The 27,268-nt window shown below is 32.3% G+C and overlaps 1 protein-coding gene and 1 non-coding gene across 3 annotated transcripts in view; one reads left to right on the forward strand and one right to left on the reverse strand.

Moving 5' to 3' along the window:
• The window catches only part of LOC6049441 (neuronal acetylcholine receptor subunit alpha-7), a 232,286-nt gene that overhangs the window by 43,936 nt on the left and 161,082 nt on the right, over positions 1–27,268 (reverse strand). For both annotated transcript variants that reach the window (XM_038258185.1, XM_038258184.1), the window contains one exon: positions 361–555. In XM_038258185.1, the coding sequence (XP_038114113.1) occupies positions 361–555 (195 nt within the window). The remainder of the gene's footprint in view (positions 1–360; positions 556–27,268) is intronic.
• On the forward strand, positions 17,389–17,468 carry Trnal-uag. The gene has a single exon. It is a non-coding gene; the product is annotated as a tRNA-Leu (tRNA).

The raw sequence follows: 27,268 nt of genomic DNA on the forward strand, positions 1-27,268 counted from the left end.
ATGGCCCGTTTTATTATGATTTTTTTTTTCGTTTCTGTTTGGGCACGCTCGGCAGGACAACAGAGAGATAACAAAAAAGAGCTGACTTGGCAAAAGTCTGGGAAATTTTCCGTGGAAAACTGCCAAGTAGTGTCAATTAGGGACGCGCAAAGATTTGCGGAGCAGCTTTTGATGCTTAAATTAAGATATCAATTCTCGAACGCAGGACTTTGAAGCACAGACAAACAGATGGAAAATCTTTTAATAAAAATCAAATTTAAAATAATTAAAAAAAAATTGAAACAAAATCAAAATCAAAAATCTGCTGTTGATCCTCCGGCGATTGAAAATCAAAAATTTGGACCCCCAGAATTGGCAAACCTAGTGAGAGCTTCTCCCCGGAGTCCGGCGGTAGGGTGAACCCGAGCAGTGCCATCGACGCTATCAGCACGCACGGGACGATCAAATTAAAAAAATAGTACAACGTCCGCCGCCGGATGATGATGGCGAATGTGATGTCGATGTAAGGCTCCGGACAGCAGTTGTAGTAGATCTCGTTACGCTTCCCGGGGACACCTGCCGGAGGGAGAAGAATGAGGGGTAGGGGGGAGCATAATTAAATTTGGCGTCACAGGTTATTTTTTTTTTAATTTAATCATTTATTGTGATGGAAAGATTGAATCTGTGTCGATGGGGAATGCATGATGTATTCAATTACAAAAAAGGAGAACGATTTTTTTACAATGAAAATTTAATTTACTGTTTTCAAACCTTTTCTTTCGCGATAACTGGTTCCGCTTTCTTTCTAATTTTTAATTAAACTTTGTCCAATGATTCCTTATGTCTAAAGAAATGAAATCAAATTCAATATGAAGTCTTCATACAAATTAAGTGGCTGTTTATACAAAAGGGAAACGAAAAAACTTGAAATCTTTCTGTAAAAAAAATCTGATCGACTTGTTTTTTTTTCGAAAAAGTGGTTGGTAATGATTATTTCCGTTCAGTTTTTTTAAATGTATCAGTCGAAAGAAAATAGACATTGTTCCACTTTTGTGGCATTTATGTCTTGAAAAATTGTTTAGATACGCATTGGCTTCTCCTTTTCCGGAGCATTTGGTACGATATGTCCACGCATCCTTCCTCCCCCGTAGATTCTGTGAAATGTGATCCGTTCTCAGAATCCTCTCTGAGGTAAACACAACGCAGTAGGGCTGGCCGTTTTAATTTTTGTATTACATTTTCGAGTGTTCTCGGATGTAATGCAATTATTAAAATTGACAAGAAAAGGACTGGCTGCGTTTGTGTTAGATTAGATTAGATTAGATTAGATTAGATTAGATTAGATTAGATTAGATTAGATTAGATTAGATTAGATTAGATTAGATTAGATTAGATTAGATTAGATTAGATTAGATTAGATTAGATTAGATTAGATTAGATTAGATTAGATTAGATTAGATTAGATTAGATTAGATTAGATTAGATTAGATTAGATTAGATTAGATTAGATTAGATTAGATTAGATTAGATTAGATTAGATTAGATTAGATTAGATTAGATTAGATTAGATTAGATTAGATTAGATTAGATTAGATTAGATTAGATTAGATTAGATTAAATTTGATTTGATTTGATTTGATTAGATTTGATTAGATTAGATACGAATTGTCTTCTCCTTTCTATTTTCATTTGAAATAATGGTTATTACTTATAGTGTATGAAAGATCAAATGATTTAAAAAAAAATAATCAATAGATATGTACGATTTAATATTAAAATTAGAGGTGAACAACAAAGAGCGAGCTGCTCAAAGAGCCGGTTCTCTAAAAAGATGTAAAAAAAACGTGGTTCACAAAAAAGAGCTGTGTTTGTGAAAACCCAGTCGTTTGAAGGAACCGTTCCAATATGGAATGACATGTGTCTATTTATTAATTTATAAATTTAATTAATTGATTTTCCTACAAATAGTAGCAATAAATTTATTTTTTAGAATTGAATTTGCTTGTCAAAATTGTCTCAAGGTGTACTTTTTCAAGTAGTGATGTATAAAAACGGCAGGTTAGAGATGTTATTATATTATTTATTATGTTATTTATTTATTTATTGATTTGTTATGTTATTTCTCGACTTTTCGTGATTTGAATCGCAATATTTTATTTGATTTAAAAAAAAATCGTTATGTTATGATCAATTTATAATTTACAATCATTTCTATACATTTTTCAATGAAAATTTTAGTTGTTGGTAATAATCTTGTTTTTGTCCCCTGATTTAAGGGGAAATTCTGAAAGGGGAAGACTGAAACATAAAAAAATATAAATTGACTTTAACACGAAAGACAAATTACAAAAAACTTTGTTTTAGAAAAAAATATAATTTTTGGTTTTATTTTTAAATCAAATAAGACAACATTGAGCTTTGCCCCAAAAAACCCAAAATATAATTGGAAGTGTTGTCGATTATTATGAACTTTTAGGCTTTTGGAAGAAATTGAAAATGTGGTCAAATTGAAATTTTAACCTCATTTAAATTCAAAATGGAATTCAAAATTGAATAGTACGGTATATGTTTTTTAATATGAAAAAAAGTCTGATATTTTCGTAAGGTTTTCAGTGTTTTTACTTTTTCAATAATGGCCATAGCTAAACAGTTTCAAAAGTTCAGAAAATTTCCTATATGTTTGTCCAAGAAGAAACTTTGGCTTTCCCTGATTGCTGAGATACAGCAACAAAAGAATAGAGAAAAAAAGAGAAATGAAGTTTTTGGTAGAACTAATTTTTCAATTTAAACGTTAGGCTTAAGTAATTTTTTCTTGTCATTCTGATAAAAATATTATCATAATGTTCAATTTTTTTTTTATTTTTCATGATTCCAACAATTATGATTATTTCAAATAATTTACAAACCTTCCAAATAATTTCTGCCCTCACCTTTTTTGATCTTCTGGAATAAGTAAACCCTCTACTGCCCAATTTTTTTTTTCGAAAATTTTTATATTTCCCATTTTGAGCAACTTTTGTTCTACAAAAAACTTTACTTCTCTTGTTTTATGTTTTTCTTGTTTAATTTTTAGTATTTTAATTTGCATTTATCTTGTTTAGTTTATGTTTGTTTTTGGTAGTATTTGGCCTACTCTACCACCTCCTATCATAACATTTTGCCTATCTAATTTTTTCATGTTTTTACAGTAATTTTTTCAATTTTTTGCATGTTTTTCACATTTTCTGCTATAAAATGGAACCATCATCATTTAAATTGTAAATAAATGCGTAGAGGCATAGTCTGGGGCACTAGAAAAATTACTGCAAACTTCTTTTTAGGTAAAATATAGGAAATGTTAGTAAAAAACACAGCCAAAGTTGACCCCTAAAAAAATTACATTTTTTTAAACATTGGCAAAGTCACATAAAACTAGTCAAACTTCCAACCCTTAAATTTTCTAAAATTTTAAAAGTTCTTCTTTCCAATGCTTTTTGAGGATCAAAAATTGGTTAAAAAATGGATTTTTGGCAAATTTTTAAATCGAAGCCCGTCTAGAGGCGGGGTTGGGTTGTAGAGGGTTAAGAAAAAAAATCAATAATGGCGATTTACCTACAGACGGTAATAACTAAATTCATGCCATTTCAATAACAAATACTGTTAAAATAACAGAAAATGTTATGGAATCTTCTTGAAAATCCATTTTTGCATAAGAGTTTAATAACAGTTTATGTTATCATAACAAAATTCGTTATTGGTTTGATATTGGTTGAAAGCTAAAACAACTTTGTAATAACATTTTTTGTTATGGAAAAATACCTCCAACTGTTATTGGGATGATCGGATTAGTTGTTAAAATAACAAAAAATAATAACAAAGATTTGTTCGAAGAATTACTAAAAATGTTATTAGTATGTTATTACAATAACAATCCAATAACAAAAAAAATCATAACGACGAATAACAAATCTTGTTATAAATAACATAAAATGTTATCGGCCCAGTATTTTCAAATAGCAAAAAACGTTATTTCCAAGTTATTTCCGTCTGCTCGGGAATGTTTCTAAGAGTGAAATGTTTCATCGAGAAATTTCAGAGATATTTTTATTTCTAGTTTTTTTTTTTGTTTTACATCCTTCATCATATATTGGAAACTTTTTAAGTATGTTATTACAATAACAATCCAATAACAAAAAAAATCATAACGACGAATAACAAATCTTGTTATAAATAACATAAAATGTTATCGGCCTAGTATTTTCAAATAGCAAAAAACGTTATATCCAAGTTATTTCCGTCTGCTCGGGAATGCTTCTAAGAGTGAAATGTTTCATCGAGAAATTTCTGAGATATTTTTATTTCTAGTTTTTTTTTGTTTTACATCCTTCATCATATATTGGAAACTTTTTAATAACAGCCGCTAAACATTTTGAAATTTATATTTTAACTGAGTTTTGAATTTGTGGGTTTTATTCAGTAATTAAAATCATAAAACCGTATTTAAATGAAAATTTTACTAGAATTTATAGATTTTTACATAATTTTTGTGAACATATATCACGTGTCTGCTCTGGTTTGGCTGATACAACGAAATTTTTGCAAGTGTGAGATTTTTAAAGGTATTATAATATTGCATTTTTATGAATAAATCTGATATTTTCTTAAACAAACATGAACCAGGAATGGAAGGGGTCGTACCGTCCCTCCGTTACAAGATATTAAAAAATGGGCCTCGGGTTCGAGTTAAGAGAGCATAATTACTCCTTCGGACAAAGTATCACGCAAATCGACGAGGGGTCGGGTCAATTTTTCCCGATTTCGTGTGAGTTGGCGGAGAATTATCCAGGGACATTTAGCGTCTATCACTGTAACCCTCACTCCATGTGCAACAGCAATAACGACACTAAAGAGTCATATCATCTGCTAGATGAAACTTCTATCACATCGTCGTCTTGTCCTTGCCGCCAAAGTTCTCGAATCCACCACAGCTACTCTCTCAACTCTCTCGTTTCAACGCCAAGATGGATGACATCGATGATGATGACGGTGATGGCACTTGTGCGATGGTGATGAGCACTTTTGGTTATCGTTAGTGTCATTTCAGACTGGAGGTCGTAGTTTGGCAACATGCCACACGGGCCGCTCATTTCCGTCCCCCGGGTTAATCAGGTTTGTTCGTGAACTTTCCAGACGGGAAGGGAGTGTGCACAAACAAAACCCTGTCCAAACATTATTCCAATCGACTAAAAGTCAATTGAAATTGATGCTCCTGGGAGGGGGGGGGGGGGGAGTCACGTACGGCAAGCCGCACTGAAGTAGTTTTCAGGGGAAACATCTCAAAGGTGCATTTCGTACAGAAATCATAGCCAGAAAAAGGAGCCTCTAACTGAGGAAGACAATGTTTTTATAACATCTTGGTGCACGACTGTTTTGGCAGTTCCTTCAATATCTTGAGGGTCCTCACCACAAACAGGTCATGTTTCCTTTATGATGAGGATGATGCTGGTGATGCTGGCTGCTGACGAGGCAAACTTATGGGGAGTTGGGTGAACAAATCGTTTACTTTCCACTATGTTGCAACTCTGATGATTGAAGTGGATTGGGAAACTGCTACTGTCTGTCTGAACGAATGTGTGCTGTGTGTGTCATCAATAGTGTGGAGGTTGCAAAAGGATTTGTTTTGCTTTGCTTTGATTCGATTGATGCAGCATAGAGCGGTGAGCTTTTCAAACAGGTGAACATTGTAGTACTGCCAGGTGGCGTGTTTGTGGAGCTCAATTGTACGCAACGACGCAGGTTAACAATGCAAGCAATGAACAATTATGTTGTCTATGCTCTGAGGGAGGTTGAAAAACGATAGCAAGGCTACGACGATGATTGAAAATTGATCGTTCATTTCTCAATTAAACAATTATCTACAATTTCATACAATTGTCATTATTGTATTATTGTAATTCACTCATACAAAATTTGCACCAATAAAAAATAAGTAATGGATGAGAAGACACGCTCCAAATCGGATTCCGTCTTACAATTCATCAAGTTTTATTATTCAACCACAAGTCTCCGCTCCCAGCCAGTGTTGCCATCGCCAAACATGGTCCAGCATTCCGAAAGAAGGAAACCTGTCACAAACAGCTTACAACTGAATTTTGTATTTCCCCCTCCTTCCACTGTGAGAGTAAATTCAATTGGACCAAATTGGGTGAAAACCAACCGAGTTCAGTTTTACTGCCGGATTCCGGCACAGCTGTTTCTTTTGCTTTCGTTTTTTTTTTGTTTCTTTTAGAATTCTGACAAACTGCAAAAAGTCTCGAAATGACCGGACGCCAGACGACGGTGGCCAAATTTGATTATCGGGAAACCGATTCGTGACGGTTTCTGTATTTTTTTTTTCAGGGCAGTTTTTTGGTTTGTTTTAAAGAACGTCAAGAATCTGGAGTAAAGATGTGTTGGAAGTGGTCTAATGGCCCTTACTTTCAGAATTTTGTTTAAATTTTAAATTTTATATTATTTCCATGATGGATAAAAAATGTTTAGATATTCAAATTTGATTATTTCAGGCCTATTGTACTTTATTTTGATCTTTTACCTAATTTCTGCTTTTCATAACATTCCAGTAACTTAATCAATAAATGAGTATTTTTTACAATTTTCATGACGTCGCAACAAACTGTCCCAAATCATAATCTGGGACAGCAACAGATTACTGCCAACTAATTTTAATATGAATGTAGGCGATATTATGCAAAAAAAACACGGCAAATCTGACTCCAGAAAAAAAAAAAACAAAAATCATTGGCATGTCACATGGAGCAAATAAAATCATCAATCCAACAATTTTCAAAACAAATCAGAATTCTCCTTTCTTTTTTTTTCTAATTGGTTTAAAAAGGAATTCATGATTGATCTAAAGATAAAGTTGGGTGTTACAGGGGCTATTCTTAATTTTTAACATATTTTTTGAAAGTTAATATTAAATAAAGTTTATAGAGTGATAAAGTTGATAATGTTTATAAAGTTTATAAAGTTAATTATGTTAGACCATATCTTTTTTGAAGTTTATGTTCCTCTACTCTGACCAAAGTCATAATGAGAAAAAAAGTATAAAAATTTATATTACAAGCCATACTTTCAACATTTCAATAAAAAAAAGTGTTATAAAATGTATTTTATACCAGTCCAATTGTTTTGTGAGTTTAAAAAAAAAGGACTGACATTTTTTTTTCGCCGAAATAAATCATTGTAATACATTGGAATTTTACAAAAAATTTGATCGAGCCCTGGCATGCTTAATATGTCTATTAATGCAGGAAAATGCAATTCTAAGTGTTTTCAGTTTTAATGTAATTCCATAAAAATTTAGAAGTTTTTTGAAAGAATATTTTTTTGCTCTCTGAAAAATATTTGCAACGGTCATAGTAAAATAATTAAGTTAATAATGTTAATAAAGTTAATAAAGTTAATAAAGTTAATAAAGTTAATAAAGTTAATAAAGTTAATAAAGTTAATAAAGTTAATAAAGTTAATAAAGTTAATAAAGTTAATAAAGTTAATAAAGTTAATAAAGTTAATAAAGTTAATAAAGTTAATAAAGTTAATAAAGTTAATAATGATAATAAAGTTAATAAAGTTAATAAAGTTAATAAAGTTAAAGAAGTTAATAAAGTTAATAAAATTAATAAAGTTAATTAAGTTAATTAAGTTAATAAAAATAATAAAGTTAATAAAGTTAATAAAGTTAATAAAGTAAATAAAGTTAATAAAGTTAAAAAGGTTAATAATGTTAATCAAGTAAATAAAATTGGTAAAGTTATTAAGTTAATAAAGTTAATACAACATTTTTAAGTTTGTTGTTTAAAGCTTGTAAACAGGGGTGTGTTTGATGGGCTTGAGCTAGGTAGATGCGCATTTGGCTGAGGGCGCCTACAGTGCATATATGATTTTTAGGGCGCTGACAGTCACTAACTGATATGTGAGGCGCTTATAGTGGAAACGTATTTTTAAACTTAAAAATAAAACAAAATCCTAAAGTACCTAAACATACACATGGTTCTTGATGGTTAATAAACAAAGCGTAGATTAAATTAAAAATTAAAAAAAATTATGGTAAATTTACCTATTTTAACAAAGTAGTACATATATAACTTAACTTTAATTTTTGGGATTAAAGATTACTATTTTTGCATAAATTTTATTTTTGGTACGATTTCTGCTGATATTTTTTTTCTGTGATTTTGAATCAATATTATTAGAAATTAAAAAAAGTCTTGTCGCAAAAAGAACGATACACGCCTGTGAATCCGTTGCCGAAACCGCAAGGTTTAAGAGGGCTAGATTATAAGGTGTTACGTCGATTCAACATTATCAGAAATAAAAGTTATTTTATGTTTTTGATTTTTTTTATTCATTCAAAAATGTAAGCACCTTCCCGCAAATTTATTTTAGGAAAACATAATAAAAGAATTTCAAAAATTCTTTAACGGTTAGTAAGGTAATTCGCTTGGCTAAACACTTGCTTGAAAGTGTCAAAGATTTCAAGAACCTATAGGTTTGAAAACATTATTTAGTAAACTTCAAATATAAGATCAAAACAGACAAACAGTGACTTTTGCCCTTAACATACACAAACTTCACATTATTTTTGAAAATTCATAAAATTGACTCTAAACCTAGTCGTAAACCCTTTCTTTGTCCCGTCCTACTCGATAATGAAAATGCCCATCCCCCAACAAATAAAAATGTTTTGTCTGCAGCGTGGAAAAACGCAACCCATTGCAATGAAACAATAGAATCTTTTAGTTATTTAAAAATTTTAAGGTCGCACCTATCATAAAAGATAACTCTATCTACACATAATTAAATTTGATCCATTTTGGAATTGATAATAAAAACTGACTCTCACGTATTCAATCCAGAAGTCAGAATTATATATTAACAGGGTATCCAGATCCACGGTAAGTTTCGGAGAACAAATCTAAGATAAAAGTGAATATTTTTATCGATTTTAATGTATATTTCTATGGAAAAATCACATGAAATTGATAGAAACACGTACATTCATATTTATCAAATTTGTCATGAACATGCCTGGAATGACTTGAACAGGACCATCCATAAACCACGTGGTCACTTTAGGAGGGTATGGTGATTGTCCACGATCCATACAAAAAGTTTTTTTGTATGGACAATTGTCCACAAGGGGAGGGAGGGTGGTGGAGGTAACAGATTCCCAAAAAGTGTCCACGTGGTTTATGGATGGTCCCAACTTGAAAATAACATATAAAAATCCTTATTCAGCTATCCGAAAAACACAATTACTTAATAAGGAAAGGAGGCAGAATTCTTAAAATAAAGGAATTTCGTACTTTTTTTATTTCAGTGTATGGCTTTTGAACTTTAACTTTGCAATCAAATCGGAGAAAAAGATTGACTAGCTCTCAATAGAATAATCTGATGCGATTTAGTATTACATAAAGCGTTCAATTTCCCAGGGTTACAAAATTCCCGGAAACGGTAAATTTTAAATTTATCCAAAATTGTTCTTATATTGGTTCTGGTTAATATTCTTTAACAAAATTGTATAAAATAGCAACATAAATGATCAAATTAAGTGCGAGGGTCAATTAATGTCTTAACTTCTTGCAAAAACATTTTCAAGAAAATATATTGATATTCTAAATCTAAAGACTATTTCTAAATTTACTATTATTTTTTTTTTTTGCAGTGATATTTTTCCAATCACAGTCTTTTGACGGCGAGTAAAATGAATCCATGCTTCAAAACCATAACATTGCTATACATTATGGTTCTGTGAACAGTTTGAGAGAATATGATAAAGAATAATATTGAGCCGACGTTGAAATGAAAATAAAAAATAATGAAGAAAATATGGATTTGTTGGCAAATCTTTTTTCTTGAACAAATCTTACTTCTTTGAGCTCATAAATAAATAGATAAGCATTGGATTCACCTTAAATATCAGCTTTTTCACTTGAAATATCATTTTCATAAAATCACCTTCTACATAATACGGAGTAGTTTTTTTTAATGATTCAGCTTAATAAATGATTTCGTCTAAAAGAATTTTCATAGCAATAAAAGAAGTTCAGTTCATATTAAATCTCTTACGCCCTTGTTAGCTCAAGTTTTTTTCTTGATATTAAACTGTTAACACTTTTTAACAAATTTGCCAATTTTTTTTTATTTGGAATGACCCTCTCTGAGACATCAATTGATATTTTTTCAATTTTCATCCAATTTGGCCATGGTAAACAAAACCGTAAAAAACATAATTTGATCTTGGCAGAACAGGATACCTAAGTTTCAAAGGATATAACAACAATTTTTGTTTAAAAAGCTAACCAGAATTATAATAGTTAATTTTCATTTCATAATATCGTAATTTTTGTTGCTCAACGAATAAACAAGATCCCAGTTGTGAAAGCTTCAGAAACTAATATTTTTGAAATATTTATACTTTGATATGAAATTTTCAGGCGAACTGAATGGTTATAAGAACAATAAATCGAAATGAATAAAATAAAATTAAGTTTTTCATTACTATTTTTTGAAAATTTAAAAAATGTGCCAAAAAGTTAAGAAAATTATGAAACTATATTATGTGCAATTATCGTTACTATTAACGGCATTGCTTTATTGAGACAAAAATTGATATCAAAATTTTATTTAATTTCTTTAAAAATAAATATGAGCATTCAAAATGTCTCAGTTAACGCTTCCTATTGTGTAACTAAGCGAAATTCGCATATCTCAGCTAGTAACGAACAAATACTGATATTTTATTATGAGAACTTGTTCCGAAAATTGTTCTTAGAGATCTAATTGATAAAGTCTAGATTATACAAAGTGGAATCAAATTAGATAATTTAGAAGAATATGTGCAATTTGCATAGATTATGTATATGTATTAGGATGTAACAAAAATTACATTTTGGCGGACATTCAGAGGATTGTTCCGGTGGTCATACTGAGCCCAAATTCCAAATATGAGCTTGATTGGATGTAACAGGAGCTGGTGCTTTGCATTTGAATTTTAAATGGGATTTAACCCGTAAAAAGATTTTTTTTTTCAAAAATGTAATTTTTTAAGGCACTTGGCCACTGAAGCGCTTATTTTCAACATCACTGGCGTGTAGGCCCGATTCTTGCACATCTTTTGGTATATATAACATTGATTTTGGGGCACCCCGGAGCTCAGTACAGACCTTAAAAGTTTGGCATTTTTCGAAAAATCGATCCCAGTATAATCAAATAGTGTCTCGGACGCCGCGAGATGCGACGTATATCTTTTTACGATTCAGTAGCCAAAGTGCTTAAAAATATAATAAGTATATTGTTTCAATCAATTTTCAGTGACTTTCCAAAGAAAAATCTTATAAGATCGTTATAAAATTCTGAGATTCTTAGAAGAAGTTGCACTTGGCGCTAAATATTATATTTCAATTTAACCCTCAAAATTTCGGGAAATAGACTTTCTTACAAGGTGCAAAATATCAGACCTACCTTATTTATCTAGGAGAACTCTAAATAATCACACCGTGTACATTGTACACTGTATGACTTAATAAAATCAAACTATGTTTCATTTCCCATATCAGTTCTCGATCTATAAAGTAAACGAAATCACTTAGTAAAGTCCTCTACTAGAATAAAGTTGCCACATAGAGCGATTTATTTTGAGTCCCTATCACTTCGAAAAAAACTTTAACCAGAAGCGAAGATCTCTTTCATCAAAAAATAAAACAGCAATAAAAAAATTAATATTAATGGTACTGATTTCAAAAGTATTCTTTTTTTCAAAGCTTAGGGGTAAATGTTCCGAAAAACTCTACCCGTCAAAAATCATCCTCTGTTAGAGGATTCAAAGAGTAAGTCAGCCTACACAAGTCATCTGTTGGAAACATGTTGACAAAGCGATGCATAAAGTTTGCATGCCCTGTGAGGCTGTTGCTGCGAAGTGGTTGTTCAAGAATGCTACACCGTTAAATACTGTAAGCACAGAATTAAAGGATGAATAGCACGTATTTACAATATGAAAGATGATAATGTTCTCATAAACATTGATGATCGTGCCAAAAAATAAAACGCATTACGCAAATGAATGACGAATTAGATTTTGCGCACTTCCAAACAAATAAAAAATAAATCAATGCGATTGTGCTTTTAAAACGAGCTCCAACATTTTTACCAATTCGGAGTATCGAATCACCTGAAGGGTAGGCTTACTCCTTCAATCTGAGAAAGTCATTTGAAATCATTGGTCTAAATTTGATACATTTTGGTGAGCGAGTCGGCTTCTCTCGCTCTTGGGGAAACATATAGTTGCGTGCGCACAACAACCAAAAATCATTTAGTCAAATAAAAAAAAAAACAACCAAACCACAAAAAGAAACTTATGCATCGCAAGAGTGACAAAGCTAAATTTAAATAAAACAAACAACAAACCATCGCGCAGCGATCGCGCATCGACTCCAGTCAAATTTTCATATTGAGAATTTCAATACATTTTTTTAAGTCGTAGGGGCGCCTCCAGTCAAATTTTCATATTGAGAAGTTTAATAATTTTTTTTAAGTCGTAGGGGCGCCTCCAGTCAAATTTTCATATTGAGAATTTCAATACATTTTTTTAAGTCGTAGGGGCGCCTCCAGTCAAATTTTCATATTGAGAATTTCAATACATTTTTAAGTCGTAGGGGCGCCTCCAGTCAAATTTTCATATTGAGAATTTCAATACAATTTTTAAATCCTAGGGTGCCTTCAGACAAACTTAATTTAAAAATATCGCTCCTCGACTTGGCGACTTTGCGACTGACTGCGACAGCACTACCTTGGAACATTGAAATGTTTGGTTGACTTTCCAGAAAGAGTGCATATGACTTGAAAAAAAGAAAAGGGCGCTTCAAAATTGAGCCAAGAAATTGGTGAAACTTGGTGCAAGCCCTTTTATGGTCAAAAATATCGTTTAACTTGAATATTTTTCCTTAAAAATAATTAAATTTAAGCAAACAGCTAAGTAGATGTCATCTACTCAAATCTACCCATAAGCACACCCTGTTCAATTTTTTCAGCCATAAGGGCGCCTCCAGTCAAATTTTCATATTGAGAAGTTTAATAATTTTTTTTAAGTCGTAGGGGCGCCTCCAGTCAAATTTTCATATTGAGAATTTCAATACAATTTTTTAAATCCTAGGGGTGCCTTCAGACAAACTTAATTTAAAAATATCGCTCCTCGACTTGGCGACTTTGCGACTGACTGCGACAGCACTACCTTGGAACATTGAAATGTTTGGTTGACTTTCCAGAAAGAGTGCATATGACTTGAAAAAAGAAAAGGGCGCTTCAAAATTGAGCCAAGAAATTGGTGAAACTTGGTGCAAGCCCTTTTATGGTCAAAAATATCGTTTAACTTGAATATTTTTCCTTAAAAATAATTAAATTTAAGCAAACAGCTAAGTAGATGTCATCTACTCAAATCTACCCATAAGCACACCCCTGTTCAATTTTTTCAGCCATAAGGGCGCCTCCAGTCAAATTTTCATATTGAGAAGTTTAATAATTTTTTTTAAGTCGTAGGGGCGCCTCCAGTCAAATTTTCATATTGAGAATTTCAATACATTTTTTTAAGTCGTAGGGGCGCCTCCAGTCAAATTTTCATATTGAGAATTTCAATACATTTTTTTAAGTCGTAGGGGCGCCTCCAGTCAAATTTTCATATTGAGAAGTTTAATAATTTTTTTTAAGTCGTAGGGGCGCCTCCAGTCAAATTTTCATATTGAGAATTTCAATACATTTTTTTAAGTCGTAGGGGCGCCTCCAGTCAAATTTTCATATTGAGAATTTCAATACAATTTTTTAAATCCTAGGGGTGCCTTCAGACAAACTTAATTTAAAAATATCGCTCCTCGACTTGGCGACTTTGCGACTGACTGCGACAGCACTACCTTGGAACATTGAAATGTTTGGTTGACTTTCCAGAAAGAGTGCATATGACTTGAAAAAAAGAAAAGGGCGCTTCAAAATTGAGCCAAGAAATTGGTGAAACTTGGTGCAAGCCCTTTTATGGTCAAAAATATCGTTTAACTTGAATATTTTTCCTTAAAAAATAATTAAATTTAAGCAAACAGCTAAGTAGATGTCATCTACTCAAATCTACCCATAAGCACACCCCTGCTTGTAAAATTTGTAAAATCGCTGCAATTTAACGTTAGTGAATTGTTGAATATCACGAGACGTGTCATTTTATGGGAAATTTAATGTTATTTTCGAATCTGCAAAAATCCAAAGAGGCAATTTAGAGCAATTATTTCCATTTTATACACGGCGTGTTTTCTAGAACAACCTTATCAAGAAAAAATAGTCATCGCCACTTTCAAATGTGTCTTATAGGAAATTTTCTCAGCTTTCCAATGCTTCTAAAAGCGAAATGTTTCATCGGGAGATTTCTAAGATACCTCTATTTTAAGTTTTTTGGTTTTAAATTACTTTATTATTTATTGGAAACTTTATACTAACAGTTCAGAAAACTTATCAAATGATGTGTTTTATGAGTCATTTACTCATCAAAATGTTTGCACATTTTGATGAGTAAGACAAGAAACAACTTTGTAGAAGGTTGCAAACCGCTAAACATTTTGCAAATTATATGTTGTCTAAGTTTTTGGATATATGGGATTTAGTCAGAAATTAAAATCATAAAACGGTGTAAAAATGTATTTTTACAAGAAATATTTGATAATTACATATTTTTTGTGTACAAATATCACGTGTCTACTCTGATTTAGCTTGTTCAACCGAAACTTTGGCAGGTTTGTGATTTTAATGGTATTATTGAATTTTAATGAATAAATTTGATATTTTCTTAAGCAAACGTTAACCAGGAACATAAATACAAATATGATTTGAAATCGAAAATGTTCTACATATTACTGTAGCAAGCTTCAAAAGTCATATTTTCATGAGTATAAAATAAAGATAACATTTTATAAAATGTTTTCTGTAGAAAATGCACTTAAAAGTAGCAATAAAACTCGAGTCTTCCAATTCAGAATTCTGAAAACACCGTCACAAACATTTATTTTTGTTTGAACAAAAATTAAATAGTATTTTAACAAAAAAAAATCTAACAGAAACTTTCTTTCCAAACTATTTGAACAAAAATCAAGACATATATATTTTTTTAAGATGAGATTGAAGATGAGAGTCTTATGAACTTCTAAAATATTGCTAATTCCTTGATCATTTAATACAAAAAAAAAAAAAAAACTGAAACAATCATTTCATACTAATGAAAAGTATTTCACCTAAGGCTAGCAACAGTAATTTGCAGTATAATTTCGAGTATAAAACATGTTTTGTATCCATGCAACTAGTTAGTGTTTGATTAAGGAAATATGATATTTAATCATAAAAATCCTGTAATACCCTATCAATCTCAAACCTGTAGAAATTTCGATTGTATCAGCTAATTCCAAGCTGAATCAGAATAGTCCGGTGTTATTTGTACACAACAATTATGTAATAATCTATTTGTTCTTGTAAAAATAATATTTCAATACGGTTTTATTATTTAATTAGTTGAATAAATCCCACATATTCAAAAATTCGGTTAAAACTTAATTTTCAAAATGTTTAGCGGTTTGCAACCTTCTACAAAGTTGTTTCTTGTCTTATTTTGCACATTTTGGTCAGTAAAATACACATGGAACACATCATTTGACAAGTTTCCTGGACTGTTATTCAAAAGTTTCCAATAAATGTTCAAGGATTTTAAAAGAAAAAACTTAAAATAGAAATATCTCAGAAATTTCCCGATGAAACATTTCGCTCTTAGAAGCATTGGAAAGCTGAGAAAATATCCTATAAGACACTTTTGAAATTAGTGATGACTATTTTTTCTCCTTAAGGTTGCCCAGAAAACACGCCGTGTATAATTACGGGTTTTTTGTAACATTGCAAGGTCATTTTTTAGAGTCTACCAATGTTCTACAAATTTGTAGAGTAGACAAAAACATGAAAGGTTTTCATGTATTCTTCACGAGTTACCAGAATTTCACGAAAAATTTTATTCAAAATGTTATGACCTTGACCATTTAAGACCAGTTTTTCAAAGTTTTAACACTTTAAACTCCATTGTATGCTTTTGATAGTATTATTTCTTGCAAGTTTAGCAAATTTTGCATAAAAAAGAGCCTCATACTGTTTTGTTTCGAAATGCCACACCTTTCATTTGCGTTCAAGACAACTAAAATCGGATTTTTGGGACCGATCGGAGAATAATGAATTATTTGAAAAAGCTTTATTCGAATAAGGCTGGTTCAAATTTAATTATAAGTTTTTGTCACCCCTCGTCAAGATTGGGCCGAAAAATCGGAGGCAAAAAAAAATTTAAAAATCTTAAAAATCACTAAAATTGTTGTTTCGTCAAATCTTTCATTTTTTTAAAACTAATGATTGCAAAACAACTGAACTAGTATAAAACAAAAAAAAATATAATAAAATAAAGATTTGCGAAAAAATAGAGAAATGTTAAGATAAAAAATTACCATGAGTTTTTTACAGAGTATCACCTCGAAAAAAGAAAATCATTTTAGCCCACATAATTTGAATCACCATGAGGAGTACTGACAGAAGCATTATTGCGGTACTAGTTCACCTTAATCTTCACCCTCCCAATGGACAATCCTCCCCGGTCTCACCATCTTCCTGGAACCCCCACCCACCGGTATTTGCCAGCCCAGAGTACGGTCATTAATAATGCTCTTCATCATGGACTTGGGCAAGATAAACCCTCATCCCGGAACCCGAACGAAACATCATCCTCCGATGTGGCCAGTGTAAATCCCTGGCAAATCTCTAAGCAGCTCTGCTAACCCATTTCAAACTGTTGTTAAGGTGAAACTCTTGCTGTTTTATGCAAGACCTCGAACAACATTTCTACCTTTGAGGAGCTCTTCTAGTGTGTAATTAGACAACAGTTCACTAGTTGTACCTTGGCCAACCTCCCGTTGCAATGCCATCAGCATCTACTCGGAAGAAGTGATTAAAGTGATAATAATAAAATGATTTTAAATCGCTTCCCTTCTGTCCTTGAGAACCGGACTGGTCCTCTCTTGGCCATTACGGTTCGGGTAGCACAACATCCCCCTCCCCCGGTTGAATGAATTTTACATGTCGGTCCCATTTGCTAAATCGTTATTCTCTGTGCAACGAAACACACACAGTACCAGGTTCCGACAGTCGTCATGTGACCCGGAAGTGGTCCAGGGTGGTGGTGACGACGATGACGATGGCGATAATTGGCCGGAGCTGATTTTGGCCACCTGTGACGAGGGGGAAGCACTTTAAATCAATTTGAATTAGAGTTTTAAAGTGTAGCGCAGTTGGAAACTGAAGAATGGATAAGCACAAGGCAGCGTGGCCGAGCGGTCTAAGGCGCTGGTTTTAGGCACCAGTCAGAAATGGCGTGGGTTCGAATCCCACCGCTGTCAAGATTTTTTTTACTGAGTAGTGGGTGAGTGATTTGGAGGTTTCTGAGTTTAGCCAGCAGATTTGTGTAAGGCCTCGTTTAGGTGAAGCCATCCATCAGTAATTTTCACATAATTACGAAATTTTTAAACTCATACTCAAATTATCAGATTTTGATGTGTTTGAAATGATTGCAAATTCCGCTGAAATATGTATAATTATAATTATTATTTATAATAATAATCATGATTTCTTCATAATTTCCACAAAACAAAAAAAAGCCCTTCTTATTCATAGTTTTCCTACAATTTTCTCTCTGAGACTTTGATTATAGGAAATTAAGTTTCTGGGATACAGCCTCAAAAATAATTCTAATCGATGAAAATCAAAGTGGTACTTGATAAGACAATAATTTTCAACTGACGACATCTTGAAAAGTACAGTTTCCAATGATAAAAACGTAAACTTTTTTGAAATTTGCTGATTTTTTTTCAATTAGGCCGTTGCAAATATTTTTTGAAGTTAATAGGGACGTGGCGTTACATCGTGCTGCCACCTGGTTTTTTTAAGCGCAAGAGTGGAAAAGTGCTGAGTCATCGTCTAAAAATAGACGGCGTCCTATCTCGCCCAGCAAAATGAAGTCGATAAAGTAGTCGGTTTCGATGAGAAAAAGTGGAAAATGTGGTCTAAAAATAGCGACGCCATCCCCCTATTAATGTCCCTCAACTCTGACCAAAGTCGAGGGAGGGGCAAACAAATAAAAAAATATAAAAATTGAAATTACAATCCCTAAATTTAAAGAAAAATTGAATTTGAATTAAAAAAAGTGTTTCAAAATGCATTTTACTCCAGCACAGATGTTCTGCAATCTCTAGTTTTCAAAACAACAAGGTATGTATTAGCGACATATTTTTTTGTCAAAAACAAAACTTTTTGCAGTACTGTACAACGGAAATTCACAAAAAAAATAAATATTGTTGACCTATCTCAAATATGCTAAATATGATTTCAAACGCAGGAAAATGAATTTAAAATAATTTTCAGTTCATTAGACTTCTCTTTCCATTATAATTTTGAAGTTTTTTAAAAAAATATTTTTTTAACCCCCTGATTTTTCGAATCGGTTTTGAAGGGGAGGGGGGTGACATTAACTTCAAAAAATATTTGCAAAGGCCTAAAAAAAATTATAGTTTCAAATTTGGTCTTAAATATGAAATGAGGAAAATTATGGATTTGAGGACCTTTCTAAAATTTAAGCTTGATGTTTGAATTTTCAAATAATAATATTGGAAAGATAAGAAAATTCTACAAAATTTTTATATTTAAACATTGAAAATCAAAACTATAGTTTCCGAGATATCGTCAAATATAAATTACAGGCTTATTGGATGAAACTTGAAAAATCTCATTTTCATCGATTCTAATTCTTTGTGAAGCTGTTTTGAAGAAACTGACTGTCCAATTCTCAAAGGGCTTTTTTTCAAGAAGTATTTTCAAAATTCAAAAAACAAACAAAAGAGTTCGAAATTATATGTCAAGCAGTGGCTACGGTGGCTGGGAACGGTACATTTTATCATCAAATGATTTTTAACATTTTCAATCTAGAACAGCGATTCTCAACCTTCTTCTAGGCTGGTACCCCCTCCCATGTAAATCAAGTAGGCTCGGTACCCCCGTTGAGAATCGCTGATCTAGAAAACACAATTTTAACAGAAAATCATACCTCCAAAACCAAATCCTGCACCGTCATGCAGTGTGGCACAAAATATGCATTTTTTAGTCCTTTTAAACACATAAAAAATTAAAATTCTAAAGTTTATTTTTGTGTACCTATATCTTTTTTTTTTTTTGAAAAGTCCTAACCATAATCTACACCACTGTCGAAGGCATGAAATCGATCGGAAAATTCCTACTCAAAACACAGAATTTCATACAATTACATACCCATTTTGTTTAACCAGCCCCCATTTGGAGACTTGTATGCTAAAATTAAAAATACAAAAATGACTTCTTTTTTGTCTCTTTCCAAAACCAAATAATTGTTTCAAATGATAATTTAAAGCATATACTTTTTTGACATACACATACACAGAAAAAAAAGTTTAATTTTGGAATGTTGAAAATTTGGTAGGTTAAATATTACCTCTTTTTTGGGAATTATTACATAAAAAATGTGTAAAAATGTGAACCAGATGAATATTTATCAAAAACTGATGAAAATTCTTCATTTTCTGAGGTGAAATTCATATTTTTTTGCACAGAATCTGTCACCTTGTCCTGATGAACATTACCTTCATTTTTTTCTGTGTACTTGAAATTTTCAAAAATAAACGTGTTTTTTTAAAGTGAAATTGTATAATAAAATTAAGGCAAGGATAAATTAAAAAAAAACAAATTTTACCTTATCAGTTCAAGTTTTATTATACAACAAAAAATGTGTAAATTTGGATGGTTTAATTTTGGAAGGTTGAATTACCTCTTCAATGATGTAATTTTACTTACACAGAAAAAAATTGAATTTTGAAATGTTTAAAATTTGGTAGAATGAATATTACTTGTTTTTTTAAATAAAATATTACATTAAAAATGTGTAAAAATGTGAACCTGATGAATATTCATCAAAAACTGATGAAAATTCATCATTTTCTTGGGTGAAATTAATCATTTTTTTACAGAAAATCTGTCACCATTTCGTAATGAATATTACCATCTTTTATTTCTGTGTACACAGCTAAAAAAGTAGTAATCCAGCTGCGTGTAAAAGGCCTCAGTGTAAAATAAATATTGCATTATTTAATACAATTTTATGTGATTTTACATCCTGAAATATGTAGCCCATCAGTATGGGAAACCGACTTGAGCGAAATAACAAGCTCATATATGCGTTTATCTTTACATCTTATCATCGGTCTGATGGTCGAGTGGACTAAGGCGCCAGTCCTTACTGTTGGTGCTGGGTTTGAATCCTGTCGGCTGCATTTTTTTTTGTGTTTGCAAAAATTGTACATGCAGTGTGTAATATTAAGTGTTTATTTTGACGAAGGTGATGTGCATGCTTTTGCATGCGATTTTACCATCGAATTTTTGCTGTGTATATTTAGACTGAAAAAGTGTCATTAGACTAGAAAAGGGGTAAAATTATACATTTTTCAGACCTTATTGACAAAACCCAAAGTTTTTAAAGGTAGCTGAGAAGGCTAGCTATTGTTTTAAATTTAAAATTTTGTGAAACAGTTATCTGTTGTCTGGAATTTGCAAATAGTTAAAATTTTCAGAATGATTAAGGCCCTTTTCTCGTGTTGGTCGAGATGAAAGTTTAAAATCAAAATATCAAAATTATTCAAAACTGGCTAGGACGTTAAATGGCCTAAATAATTAGATATTCAGTTTTATTGAGCATAAGGGACTCCTTGGCCTTGACATTTTAAATTTTCAAAAAAAAGTTTTTTTTTTTATCAGAGTGCGTATCAACCGGTTTCGGCTCGTCAACTTTGTTATAGCAAAAACTATAATATATTAATTATAGTAATTATAGTAATTGGTAAAGTTGTTGTTGTAAAACAGTTAAAAAAATTAAAAAAAATATTCTTGATTTTGAATTGTGCATTTGTCTTCTGCCCTAAATTGTATTTATTAATTTATGTTTTTTATATATTTTTTTTCTCTCTATAGTTCAGAAAATTGCTTTGGATTCCATTGTTATAAATTGATTCTATCTTTACCTGAAAATAAGCTTAATAGTAATCCATGTTCTCCTCATAAATCTTTGATTTAATCAATCAAAATTCATTATATACAAATGTTTTTTCAAGTATCCAGCAATTAATTAATGCAAAATAAAACCTGAAACTCTTATAAAAAATATACCGTAAAAACCTTCCTTTTTCTCTCCTAGTTGATGATCCTTTTTAATTGGATAAAGTTTCTGGTTCCGGTACCCCCTAAACCCCCGCCCATCTTAAGGCGCACTCCGGTTGGTTGGGCTAATTTCCTGACCCGCGACTTGCTGTCCGAAACCGGAACTTTGCGAGGCCAGTGGTGGAGGCGCCGGAAGAAGTGCGTACTTGTCGGAGAGTTTAAATTTCGCTTCAAGTTTATTAATCGAGTCAACTTTGGGTTTCTGGCGTGGAATTTTGCTGAAGAAGTTTTGAGAAACGTTTTTTGTTTTTGCTCTCACGTTGTTTGTGGGATGCAATTTTGGCGATAAGTGTTTGAGCTGGTACGGGAAAACATGGTCGCTAATTGAAATCCAATTAAATTTTACAGCTTCTTGCGCATCTTTTAGAAACGAAAATTTCATCATTGCAGTTTAATTGCCTTGGGGAGAGAAGTTAATCACAAAGAAATTCTAAAAAAGTGTATAGAAAGTGTTTCCGGTTAATTTATTTTTGTTTATTTTAATTTGGAATGCAATTATTGACGTTTTCTCGCTCTAATTCAATTCTAGTCGGAAAGTATCTTCTTGATGCATTGTTTAATAAATTTCGATTAAAATACTTTAACCGGCACCAACAGTTGTTTAACAACACAACATCAATTTCAAGTGACCTTAAAGTTGGCCCCATAAATTCCCGAGCCAAGAACATGAGCTTGCTCGTTTTCCTGTTTTCCCCCTCCTCCGAGATTTTGATGTAGGTAAGCGCCTTCATTGAAATTAATTAAATCAAAAATGGCTGTCGTCATTTACCCCATTCTGTAAAAGTCCCAGATTTTCTCAGTCTCTCCCCGGCCCTCTCTCTTACTTTAGATTATTATTTAATATTTTATGGGGTGGAAAATGGGGGCCCGAGTACTGCGCCAGACTATAGTGCCGTTTGTGTAAGTTAGTGCTGAACATTACGGCCAGGTAGGTTCCAAAATTGTTATTAATGGCCGAATTACATTAGCCGTTAAGCGCAGCACATTAAAGCGAACGGATTCCGATGAAATGGTCGATTGAGGAAGGTGCGGTTTGATTTTAAGTTATTTTTGCAGGCAATTTTCGGCTCTGGCTAGTGTTGTACGACAATTTGGACATTTTCAGTCAAAAGTGAAATTAAGGAAACTTCACCAGTATGTTTTGTAAATGTCTAACTATTTACGGTCTATTTGTTTTGAAAGAAAGCAAGCAGATCATCAATCTCCATGCCATTTGGCTAAATTTGAAGTCCCGAGTTATAATAAAAAATGTTTACAGTAGTCGGGCGTGTACGTGTGTCAAACGTGTTTTGACCTGAAATCCATTTGGCCAGTTTTCACACTTGCAACAATTTTCAGAGTGTGCCAAGATATCACGACAAGATTGAAACTTCTTTTATATGAAAAGTGACAACAATACACGGAGGTTTTTTTTTTTTGTTTTTATTGAATACTTCAGGATTGAAATCGATTTTTGGGGATTCTTATTGTTATTATTGTTATATATTGTTCATTCAATTTTAATTTAGAGCCATTTTGCTAAAAATTGTAGCTGCTAGTTCGGGATTTGCAATACAAAACTCTGTCCAATCGGCCGTTTTCATCGACTTGATATTTGCGCAGATAAACAGGATCGCCTTGTCCTTTAACTTTTGAGCTCGATACAAATCGGCCAATGCGAGAGTCTGCAGAACCGTCTCTTTCGTAATGGTACCGATTAGTTGATCCTCGCACATATTCTTAAGATGATCTAAAGCGTACTTGTCGGCTGAGGCCAGCAGATCGCGAGCCATCTTTGCCAATCCCTCCACCTTGTCAGTGTAGATGAATTTCAGCACCTGCTCGAATACTTCCGGCTCGACATCCACGATGGTGATCCGGTTCAGCGTAGATTCCTGCATTCCGCTCTGGAACATGGCCGCGAAAACGGCACTGCGAACCGAAAGAATCGCTCGCTGGGCGTGGAACGTTTGCTGGCCAACCAGAATGGTAACATCGGCGAGCTGCTCGTTCGAGAGCAGGCTTGTTAAATCTTTTTGCAGTTGAGATTCGACCGGTTTCGCGGGGACAGGATTTGAAAGGACTGGTTTCCTGGGGATAATCTTAACCGGAATTGCAGGTGGCACTTTTAACACGAATCTTAAACATAGCTGAAAAAAAGAATACACTTCATAAATAAGATTTTCTGCAAAATAACTCCTATAATTTTCTTTGGGAACTTCGATAAGTCCTAGCGATGCACCCGCTCTAGTCGTTCCCTGGATTTTTTGTATTCTTTTATCACTAAATTCATTTGGAACCAACTCTATTGAAGCATCCATGGCCGTGCTGCAGGAGTCAATTTCAGTCGTTATCGTAACGGAGTGGTTGTTCACATTTACGACGTAATGCCAGGAGACTTTGGCATCGGTGTTATGCGTAGCACATCCATAGAAAATTGGAGATTTCCAAACTTTAAAGCCATAATATGTATCGAATTTGAGATTTTTTTCAAAAACGGTTGATACAGATGCATTTCTTTCTTCCATAATACCATTTTGATTCATCTTGGGTGAACAAATGGTATTGCAAAACGAAAACCAGTTAGTGAATTATATAAAAATGGTGAGGAATAGCAGGTTGAACACTAACTATTTTCACCTTATATATCAGTCTATAGTATAAATTTGCCCACCTCGGGTAGTTTTTTTTGTGCTCCAGAATCAATTAAAAGCTTAGGTAGTTTAATCTACCTATTATTGGTATCGAAAAAGGAAACACCCTCTATACAAAACAACTTCTATGCTAGTTTGTAAGTTTACAATGCCGGGGTAGAGTTTAAAAAACTATAAACAACAATTAATTAACAATAATCGGATAATTATTTATGTTTTAACACATTAGAGCTTGCATTGCCAAGGGTTTGCATACGATTTCCAACGTCTAAGAGAACAAACTCGCGACAAAAAAATTAAGGCTGGGCATTTTGACAGGTTGTCATGCTCGTGCTAACTTGAGGCACGTACTTTTTGGGCCAAATTTTGTAAAGATCCATAAAATTTGATCTCAATTCTGTGATGTTCAACCGAAACCGTGAAAACCCCGTGCAATGTGTGGCTTTTTTTATGAAAGTAGTTGCACCCTGCATGTGCGACAACTGGCCAAAGCGAATCTAGTCAGAGGACGTTGTGCCATATGTAAAAGCCCGAATACTGTATACATTTTTGATTGTAACTCGGGATTTTAGCAAACAGCCAAATTTTGGGCCAATGCACAGAATGGTCAGCAAAACAAAACGTGCTTGTTATTGTTTAAATTGCGTTCTTTTGTTTTTGTTTACTCGCTGTCAAACATTAAAACACAAACGACAAAAAGCGACGTGCGACAAGAAGCACCAGTACGTCGAGGTGACATGGCCGTATCTTGGGGTGTTTGATTTTCGTCAAAATAGAAATTGTACTATTTTTCTGAGCATTTCGAAAATATTTTTAAAGGGTTGCTTTTCCTTCAAAAAGAAATTTTTAAATTAAAAAAAACCCCCCTTTTCGACAAATTTCACCTAAAAATTCCTTTGACTTAAAAACGGATCGCTTTATCGAAAAATTTGTGAAGTCATTTCTGATTTTGCATAAAAAAACAATTATAATTATGTATATGGGTAATTCTCCACCAATTCACACGAAATCGGAAAAAGTTGCCCCGACCCCTCTTCGATTTGCGTGAAACTTTGCTCTAAGAAGTAATTTTGGTCCCTGATCACGAATGCGAGGTCCATTTTTCAATATCTCGTGACGGTGGGGCAGTACGGCCCCTTTCATTTTTCTGGTTTTGATTTGTAGCTCGCAACCGTGAAGAGATAGAAATTTGGTGTCAAAGGGACTTTTGTGTAAAATAAGATGCCCGATTTGATGGCGTAGGTACTCAAAATTCCAAAAAAAAAGTATTTTTCATCAAAAAAGCTAAAAAATAGTTTTAAAATCGCTGCCATTTCCCGTTACTCAACTGTCAAAAATCGTGAGACATGTCATTTTATGGGAAATTTAATGTACTTTTCGAATCTGAAATAACCCAGAAGGGTCATTTTTTCACTTAGAACAAAATTTTTCATTTTAAAATTACGTGTTTTTTCTAACTTTGCAGGGTTATATTTTAGAGTGTACATTGTTCTACAAAGTTGTAGAGCAGACAAAAACAAAAAAATGATATATAGACATAAGGGGTTTGCATGTATTCTTTATGAGCTATCAGAATTTTACAAAAAAGTTTTTTGAAAAAGTTATAATTTTGTCCATTTTTGACCAGTTTTTCGAATTTTTAACCCCAAAAACTCAATCGTGTTTTTTTGAAAGTATTTTTTCGGAAAGTTCACCTAATTTTGCATAAGAATGACTCCTTGGATAATTGTTGTGGCTTGTGCACTGCTTGTAGGTATGTGGGGATTTTTCGAAAATAAAAAAATCAAACCGGATGTGAGTGTATCCGGTCATCACAAAAATATTTTTTTTTGAAAAAAAATCTGATTCTCACAGATTAATTAGGTGAAACTTAAAAAACATTTTTCATCTTTTCATCTTCATCTTTTCATTTTCATCTATTCGAATTCTTTGTGAGGCTGTTTCTCAGAAACTAGTAGCCTGATTTTCAAAGTGCCAGAGAGTAAACTATAGCTTTTCAAAAATAGGTGGAGGAGGTGCTTTTCTTTCAAGATTTTTTTAAACGCAAAAAAAAAACAAAAATAAATCAAAAATATGTACCTCATATGCCTAAAACTTGAGAACGGTTAATCATTTCAAACATTGTAGAATAATTTTTGATTGCTGATTCGTTATTCCTTTAAAAAACGATTGTTATTAATTTTTTATCCAGATTTTTAATTTTTTCCAAAAAAAACGCGATTTATTCAAAAATCTATATCTTCTAAACCAGATTTTGCACAATGGCTCAACACTTTAAAAAATGACATGTGAGCAATTCTCTACGAAATCGGTCTTTTTTTTTGTAATTTTTGTATTTTTTAATCTTGCTGAAACTTTTTCCATACAAATTTGGCAGCTGTCCATACAAAAATGATGTATGAAAATTCAAAAATCTGTATCTTTTGAAGGAATTTTTTGATCGATTTGGTGTCTTCGGCAAAGTTGTAGGTATGGATATGGACTACACTGAAAAAAATGATACACGGTTAAACTAATTTTGGTGATTTTTAATTTCACTTTTTGTCACTAAAACTTGATTTGCAAAAAAACACTATTTTTAATTTTTTTCATTTTTTGATATGTTTTAGAGGACACAAAATGCCAACTTTTCAGAAATTTACAGGCTGTGCAAAAAATCTTTGCCCGAGTTATGATTTTTTGAATCAATGCTGATTTTTTTTCAAAAAATCTAAATATTGGTCGAAAAAATTTGTCAACTTAATTTTTCGATGTAAAATCAAATTTGCAATTAAAAAGTACTGAAGTGAAATTTTGATAAAACGCACCGTTTTCAAGTTAAACCCATTTTTAGGTGACTTTTTTGAAAATAGTCGCAGTTTTTCATTTTTTTTAAATTAGTTCACATGTTTGCCCACCTTTGAAAAAAATATTTTTGAAAAGCTGAGAAAATTCTCTATATTTTGCTTTATTGAACTTTGTTGATACGCTGAGATATTGCCATGCAAAGGTTTAAAAACAGGAAAATTTTACCCAAACAACCCACCTTTTTCGAACGTCGATATCTCAGGAACTAATGGTTCAATTTTCAATGTTAAAATATGAAACATTTGTGAAATTTTCCGATCTTTTTGAAAAAAATATTTTCAAAATTTTTAAATCAAGAAAAAATGGTTTTTTTGGGCATACCGAAGGCACCAAAAAAGTTTCAGTCGGATTAAAAAATACAAAAAAAAATCAAATGACCGAAATCTGAGAGAACTGCTAATGTTCCAAAAAAATTTACAGTCGAG

Source organism: Culex quinquefasciatus, chromosome 2, assembly GCF_015732765.1.
Source record: "Culex quinquefasciatus strain JHB chromosome 2, VPISU_Cqui_1.0_pri_paternal, whole genome shotgun sequence".
Classification (NCBI taxonomy): Eukaryota; Metazoa; Arthropoda; class Insecta; order Diptera; family Culicidae; genus Culex; species Culex quinquefasciatus.